This window comes from Gymnoscopelus braueri, assembly GCF_963280865.1.
Source record: "Gymnoscopelus braueri genome assembly, chromosome: 3".
Classification (NCBI taxonomy): domain Eukaryota; kingdom Metazoa; phylum Chordata; class Actinopteri; order Myctophiformes; family Myctophidae; genus Gymnoscopelus; species Gymnoscopelus braueri.
In genome coordinates this window covers 11600821-11608990 of record NC_137612.1, presented here as the reverse complement: position 1 = coordinate 11608990, position 8170 = coordinate 11600821, and the positions used below count along the sequence as shown (strand labels likewise).

The window sequence follows — 8170 nt, the reverse complement described above, 5'->3', positions numbered from 1 at the left end:
AAGAGGAAGGCCAAAGAGGAGGTTTATGGATGCGGTGAGAGACGATATGCAGGTGGCAGAAGTCACAGTTAGCTTTTGTAGGTTTGATCCTTATAGACCTACAGGTCAAATGAGCATCCTATCTCAAGTATCATGATATACAAAATCATATAAGGGATGTTGGTGATATTGAATAAAGATCGTGAGTAGTGTTAAATCACTCAGGTATCACATCTTTTTTGATACATTGGTAAAAGCAACCAGGTCAACAACACACACACACACACACACACACACACACACACACACACACACACACGCACGCACGCACACGCGCACACACACACACACACACACACACACACACACACACACACACACACACACACACACACAAGCAAGCAAGTATATACAAAGACATATGGATATTGTTTGGTATAGCCATTTAAAGTAATGTGACTCACTAATGTCTTCCAGTATTTTTCATCTGAATCTCCTTATCCAACTTGGACATTAGCCATTTGTTGTCTAAGAAGCTTAGTTGACTTGGCCCAACATAGCCTTCTCTCTCTCTCTCTCTCTCTCTCTCTCTCTCTCTCTCTCTCTCTCTCTCTCTCTCTCTCTCTCTCTCTCTCTCTCTCTCTCTCCTTACAGCTGAGCTATCACCCATCTTGTCATATTTACAGAATGCCATTCCGTGGGTTGCTTTGCCAAATAAATTCATAAATGTTTTTTGTTCATGTGACATCAGAAGCACATCACAGACTGGGTGGTTATTAACCTTTAAGAAGAAAAAACACATGAACACAAACTATGAACACATTTAAGGAAATGTGATGACAATGGAGAAGTGTGTGTGTGTGTGTGTGTGTGTGTGTGTGTGTGTGTGTGTGTGTGTGTGTGTGTGTGTGTGTGTGTGTGTGTGTGTGTGTGTGTGTGTGTGTGTGTGTGTGTGTGTGTGTGTGCACACGCTTGTGATTTTGAGAAAGACTGCAAGACAACCATAAAGACATAGGATGAAAGCGAGAGAAAGAGAGGGAGGGAGTGTATATTGTAGTTATATATTCATATTTTGTCACTCAGTTACTTAGCTTTTTCCCCCTTTCAGAATACATTGGTTTGCTTTATTTTGCAATTCACTGTTGCATTACACTAGACTAGAATGTTAAAGTGTAGCATGGATGTGGTTGATGGTAAGTCATTTAATGGAAATAAGCCAGGCTGGACTGTGCCAAAAGGTTGCCTCCTTGCATGATTTTGCAAGACTATGAGATTATATGTAAAACAAAGGGCACACATACACAGCTAAATGTGTGACACTGTGTGTAAAAAATATACAAAAATATTTCTCTGGTGATGCACAGCAAGATCCAGTGTTAAAAGTAAACATCAACTTGTTATTCCCTTCAGTTGAAATTTTGTCCATAGTTTCAAAAAAAAATTGCAGCATCTATCTCATTATATATCCAAGCGAATACAAAGATCAAACTATTAGTGCCCGCCTCATGCAGTACTACAGTTGCATCAGTAAGGGGCAGCAACATCTTTAAAATGGTTATCCAGGACTAGAAATGGGTTGTTGGTCAATGAAGTCATGTCACACATCACACCAACTGTACCACATGACAATAAAGATAGAGCTTTGTTTATAGCTTGCATTCCATTTGTAAACTGTATTCCTTTAGGCGAGCAAAAACAAACCATTATTCAACACCCTTTCTTCATATAAATATACAGTATATTGACAAATAGAGAATTAAGCCATTTAGACAGAATTCAGAGATAGAATTTATTGCATTCAAAAGCCAAAGACCCTACAGCCATAAAATACTGTAGTCTGGGTGCACAAGTGCCTTTATACACATCACTTTATCTGCAAACAAGAAGAAAATGTAGGACGGTGGGTCTGTATGAGTTTACTTTGTATAATGCATGGTGTACTCTGTGTGTGTGTGTGTGTGTGTGTGTGTGTGTGTGTGTGTGTGTGTGTGTGTGTGTGTGTGTGTGTGTGTGTGTGTGTGTGTGTGTGTGTGTGTGTGTGTGTGTGTGTGTGTGTGTGTGTGTTTAAAGGAATAGTTCAATTTTTTTATTTAGGTTCGATACTGCACATACTATAGGCCTATTAGCTGACACTATTACTTTCCATTAGCATTGCTACAAAATGCGAACAAGTGTCCAGACATTTCTCAGTAAGCGTAGAGGTGAAAAGCAGTTTTCATCCATTTGACAAGAACCTTGGGAAGTGGCGCTTCACTTGGGTGGCGAAGAATCCACTCTGGCGCAACCAGCATGGCTGAGCATCTATACAAACATACAACTATACTACTGGCCATGTTCAGGGTGGAAAGCCGGGCAGGGAGGGCTCTCTATATGTTGCTGTACCAGCGACTCCTATGGGCTACGGTGGCACCTGTCAGCGGGGAGGGGTGTTGAACAGGAGGAGGACAGACATCTTCCTGGTGGAGGCTTCTGGCAGGTTAGCCAGTAGGGTACAGCAGCAGTGGCAACACGGATATGTGCGGATTAATTGTCATAATGACTAAACTGGGAGGGAGGGAAAATGGTAAAAAATAAATGGCTACTCAAAATGTGTCTTTTCAAAGGAAATATTCACACTCAGCTCACTCACTTAGCTCAGCAGCAGCTGTGTTGGACAGTATCCCTGCTCTTGCTCAGCAGCATCAGATTTACACTCTTGATGAAGGTCCAGAGGGACCGAAAACATCAGTGTATAAGTGTTGAAAACATTTGATGCTGCTGAGCAAGAGCAGTGTGTGGGAAATATATAATTTTAAACTGAACTATCCGTTTAAAAGGAAGTTTTTAATGTAATGTTATATCATGTTATCAAAGTGCCTTTGCAATTCTACAGGTCGGTAAAGATGATGGAATGAGGTGTTGGGGGAGGGAGGTGATCAGAATGACAGAAGGGAAAGCATTACCTATCCTCCATCAGATGTGTGTGGTAGTGCATGGTGCTCTGTGTGTGAGTGAACATGCTGAGAATGTGTGTCTTTGTGTGGCTGAGTGTGCGACTGAGCTCCACCACTGACACTGAGGGCTTCGGATAGAGAAGGTGTATCCAGGCCACTCTCTGAAGGGTAGAGCTGCATCATTGCCCCCTCCTGGGCACCATCCTTACTGCAGGACTGGCAGCTACAGTGGAAGATCCTCTCCACCAGTTTATCCACATGAGGAGTCTCTTCATTTCCCGGGCACTCCAAAGTCACCTACGCATGTACAAACAAACACACACACACGCACGCACGCACGCACACACACACACACACACACACACACACACACACACACACACACACACACACACACACACACACACACACACACACACACACACACACACACACACACACACACACACACACACACACACACACACATATATATATAATTGGCCCAGAAAACCCAAAATTGACCCCCATAACCCTGCGCAGCAGCTAACCCCCTGCCCCACCCCACACACAACTTTAAACAATTTCCTTCAGTGTTTGTGTTTTCTTTCTCAAATGATCAGTCAGCAGTTCCATCATGGTCAACCGCATTATGACAAACCAACAATGAGCAGTATCTTGTTTCATTAGAGAATGTATTGTTGTTTTCTTACAAAACAAAACATCATACCCCTGGCCTCTGCAGACACAAACTAATCCAATTCCAATTAAATAAAAAATGTAAGAGAGGCTCTGTTGATATCTCTGAGGCATTTATTTGAAATGGAGCAACAAAACTTATGAAGTAATTTCCAATAAAACAGCTGTACACTAAAAAGAGATGAAACATGAGGTGACCTCACCTGTGGTCCCACCCTCTTATCCAACCTGGCAACGTTCCAAACTACATACACTTTACCACAAAGCCTTTGTTGTCCAAGGACTCTGGAATCCCTTTGGCTAAAAGAGACAATGAACTCCAGAATAATATAAAATGCAGGCCTATATAGCTGCATGAGAAACACAACGTTTGAAACTAAATCTGTCTAAAAACCCACCAAAATATTTTTTGGGGTCCCACGGTCTGTCATCTCACTATGTTTGATTGTGACATGCAATGTTGGAGGTTTGTGTAACAATGTGTTTATTTGTGTGTTTTCTACATGACCTAATGTGTGATATTAGACTTACCACTTCCCACTGCGTCTGTGCAGGCATGCAGGAATCACAGTGTACCAGGGACTCAGTTGACTGTGGGAAGGTGTTGGGAACGCTGTAACTGAAGCACTGCCCCAGACAAGCTCTGAGACAGTGATAAAGGATTAGAGAGCTCTGGTATTCTGAAGAAGGGTCGGGTACACTCTTGTAATATATAGCTTTAGTTTAGGCATAAATAACTGAAATGATTTCCAAGTCTGAGGATAGCATATATTCATCAAAATATACTTGAAAGAGGCCTACTCATTATGCAGAATGTCCCATTTCAGGTTTTTAAAATGTATAAAAAACGTTGAAAATAGCAGATCTGCAAGCTCACAGCACGTCCCGATGCAGCTGTTGTGAGCTTGTAGATCGGCTATTTTCAAATTGCCGAAATATGGAGCTTAAGTGGTTAATCTATGTTTAGTAATACAAATCTAAATCTAAAAAGTAACTAGTAACTAAAGTTTTCATAATTGTAGTGGAGTAAAAGTATAATATTTGCCTCTGAGATGTTATGGAGTAGTAAAAGTAGGCTGTATTAGAAATACTCCACTAAAGAAAATAATACCTCAAAATTGCACTTAAGTGCAGTACTTGAGTAAATGTACTTAGTTACTTTACACCACTTGAGGATAGCCTATATTCACACGACTGAAATATAAGTATTTTATCCTTTTATTTATTATAGGCTACTGATGAGTTATGGGGGCTATCTGCTTTGATAGAGAAAGGGAGAGAGAGAGAGAGAGAGAGAGAAAGGGGCAGAGAGTCAGACTGACCTGTTTTGAATAGACTGAGGCTGGCATCCCGTATGCCCAACTATCTGTGTGATGTTCTTGGCTTCACACCAAGCGCTTTTGTCGGGGAACAGCGCCAGGCGGTTGATGTGTGCCGGTGGTGCCGCTGAATACAGTGCAAGCAGTGCGCAGCAGACCAGGATTCTTTCCCACATGACTGCACCTAAAGTAGCAGAAAAAATGCATTGTATTATTAGCTACCTACAGTTGTCTACCTGAATGCAAAGCTATACCTGAGTGTAGACAGGCTACAGCAGCAGACATAGTGGTAGGCTATATACACCCAGTGGTGGAAAGTAACTAAGTACATTTACCTAAGTAGGCTGTACTACTAAGTCAAATGTTGAGGTATTTTTTACTTTACTGGAGTATTTCCAATTTTCAGTGCTTTTACTTCTACTCCACTACATCTCAGAGGCAAATATTATACTTTTACTCCACAACAAGTATTGGACAACTTTAACTACTAGTTACTAGAATATTTTTACAAATCGTACATTAACCACTTCAGCCCTATATACGTTTTATACATTCGAAAACTTGTGAAATGGGACATTCTGCTTAATGAGTAGCCTACTTTCTACTTTTGTACTTCAAGTAGGCCTACATTTTGAATTCTGGACTTTTACTTGTAACAGAGTATATTTCTATATTGCTGTATTGCTTCTTTTATTTAAGTAAAACATTTGAGTACTCTTTCCACCACTTTGTATACCTGAGTGTAGCTGTAGTGTAGACAGTAGGCTACACAGCTGCAGACATGGTAGGCTTACACCTGGAGAGATGTGCTCTTTAAGTCTAGGCTGAATTCTAACTTAGTTTGCATCCCACCTACTGTATGTGGATGGTTATCAGGTTGTACAGTATAGCCTTTTTTTTTACCTGCAGGCTAAGCTTAACCTTATGCAATGTCTGTCTTATCAGCTTCAAGCTCATTTGACTGCATGAAGTGGCATTTCATCTTTGTGTTCACATCCAAATGGTTGCATCCTCCCTTGGCTGTGGAGAAGCATTATGCAGGATTTATACCGTCCCAGCAGAAAGAAAGCATATGGGGGAGGGAGAGAAATCTGTTTGCTTGATACCACCTGACTCTAATAAACTCTGCACGTCCTCTTTCATTCCTCCTTTTCTTTAAACTGCTCTCTGACCAGTCACGCCATTTACAATCTACCAAAGTGTTTTCTCGTGCTGCTTATAAAAACGAACTTGGTCACCCACGTTGTCTACTTTAACACACTTCCACCTCCGTGCCATTTCCCATGCCTCTACGCGCAAATAACATTCCAAAAACCAGTTCAATAGGCCCATCAAAAGTTCTCCAGAAAAAAAGCCCCAGCTGTTAAAAACTTAAGAGGCTGCGAAGCGACGATGAGCAACATGTTGAAGAAGAGTTTAGCTTGGCTGTCCAAAGCCTGCAGCACTTATACAGCACACTAATATTTACAGTAGGAGACTCTCTAAACTCCATCTGTTTCAATACAGCCTGGTCATTAACAAGCGCTTATATCAGGAAATTGATTTGAACGCGCTTCTATATCAATACAACTAGCAGCTACTCAGAGAGGAGCATGCATCAGAGATTTGTTTGAATAGGCCTCGAGATGTTTTTCATATTTCATAGTGCATCAAAAGTCCAAACCCTGTTACCAATTACCAGGTAAGTTATATGCCCTATATTATATTCTCAAATTTCTCATTGTCATTTCTAAAAGCATGGTAAGTAGCCTTACAGTAACTCTGCAGGCCTACTGGAAGACCACGGTCCTTTTGAGGTAAACTGTTGACCCTGGTGTCGCAGCAGTGGTGGAAAGTAACAAAGTAGGCTACATTTACTCAAGTACTGTACTATTTTACTTTACTGGAGTATTTCTAATTTTTTACTTTTACTTCTACTCCACTACATCTCAGAGGAAAATATTGTACTCCACTACAATTATATAAACTTTAGTTACTTGTAGATTTGGATTATTAGAAAACATGCATCCACTTCAGCCCTAAACTTTGGCTATTGAAAATAGCTGATCTACAAGCTCACACTGCTACACGTTGTGAGCGTGTATCTATTTTAAAAATATTTTTATAAATCAATTTTAGACATGATAGCTTGTGAAACGTGACATTCTGCATAATAAGTTGGCGACTTTCTACTTTTGGTACTTGAAGTAGGCTACATGTTGATACCAATACCGTTGCACTTTTACTCGAGTAAATTTCGAATTCCGGACTTTCACTTGTAACAGAGTATATTTCTACATTGCGGTGTATTGATACTTTTACTTAAGTGAAACATTTCAATACTTCTTCAACCACACTGACCCTGGTGTCGTAGTGAACTTACCACTGAGAACGACCACTATGCCAATGGACCAGTGCGGGACGTCCCGCTGAGACAGACCTCTCTCTCCAAAGATCACCCGATGCAGCCAGCAGAGCAGACAGTCCCTGGCCGCCCGTCCGGCGAAGGGAAGAGGATGATGCGGAGAAGAAGTTGTGAAATATCACCGCACGCTGATAATCAATGGAAAATATGACCACTTTCTGTAAAGCCGTACGGATTTATCCGAGTGTCTCCTGTCCTGTAAAGCAGTTACATCATCCGGAAAGGAGAGAAGGAGAGAGAGACTCGGGTCCGATGGAGAGGGATGGGAAGATAGGGCTGTATGCGCGCTATCTATCTATCTCCCAAACCCAAGTCCATCAACTGACTCTAGACTGTCTGTCCCTCCCCTTTGTTCTCTTTCCGTCCAGTGTTAAATTCCTGCAAAACTTCACTAAAACAGTTTTAGTGCTGTACTTTTCCAACAGTTCTTTAAACTCTCACACGAGCTTTGAAAGCTTTATTTGGGCAGGGTTTGAGGCGCGGTTGAGCCCCCAGACAGGGGTCCCGCTGTGCCGTTGTTGGAAAGAAAACGGGGAGGGAAAATTTGTTTGGCAGGTTTCAAATGTTTCTCTGTGGAGTGGAGAAGAAAAGATCTTCGCATCAAGCTTACAATCAGCCTGGATGCTTTTAAGCAACTCTTGATTGTGAAGCATATAATAGCCTATATGAGTCTCAAAAACGCAAATAAACCTGTGATTAATTTAAATTACCTTTTCAGGAATTGTGATACTCTATGACTTAATGCTATTAAGTAAATTAAATTAAAAAAATGTTTAGTAGTATAATTTCAAAGTGAATAATTAAAACAGATTTGTTTGGGTGAAGCTATATAGCACACATGGGCATCTAATTTACTA

At 41.0% G+C, this 8170-nt stretch overlaps 1 protein-coding gene across 1 annotated transcript; it reads right to left on the bottom strand.

Moving 5' to 3' along the window:
* Positions 1 to 1754: 1754 nt before the first annotated feature.
* On the bottom strand, positions 1755 to 7946 carry nbl1 (NBL1, DAN family BMP antagonist). The gene is made up of 4 exons (XM_080424822.1): positions 7272 to 7946; positions 4913 to 5093; positions 4122 to 4233; positions 1755 to 3209 (listed from the first exon to the last, which is right to left on the bottom strand). Exons 2-4 carry the CDS (start codon positions 5083 to 5085, stop codon positions 2922 to 2924), a joined length of 573 nt encoding a protein of 190 aa, XP_080280948.1. The 5' UTR covers positions 5086 to 5093; positions 7272 to 7946; the 3' UTR covers positions 1755 to 2921.
* Positions 7947 to 8170: the final 224 nt, after the last annotated feature.

Excerpts from the sequence above, each read along its gene's own strand:
- nbl1 (XM_080424822.1), bottom strand. The coding sequence starts at position 5,085 with ATGTGGGAAAGAATCCTGGTCTGCTGCGCACTGCTTGCACTGTATTCA. Across the intron at positions 4,234-4,912 it reads CCTCAGTCTATTCAAAACAG|AGCTTGTCTGGGGCAGTGCT; the intron begins GTCAGTCTGACT and ends TCACTGTCTCAG. Across the intron at positions 3,210-4,121 it reads CACAGACGCAGTGGGAAGTG|GTGACTTTGGAGTGCCCGGG; the intron begins GTAAGTCTAATA and ends GTACATGCGTAG.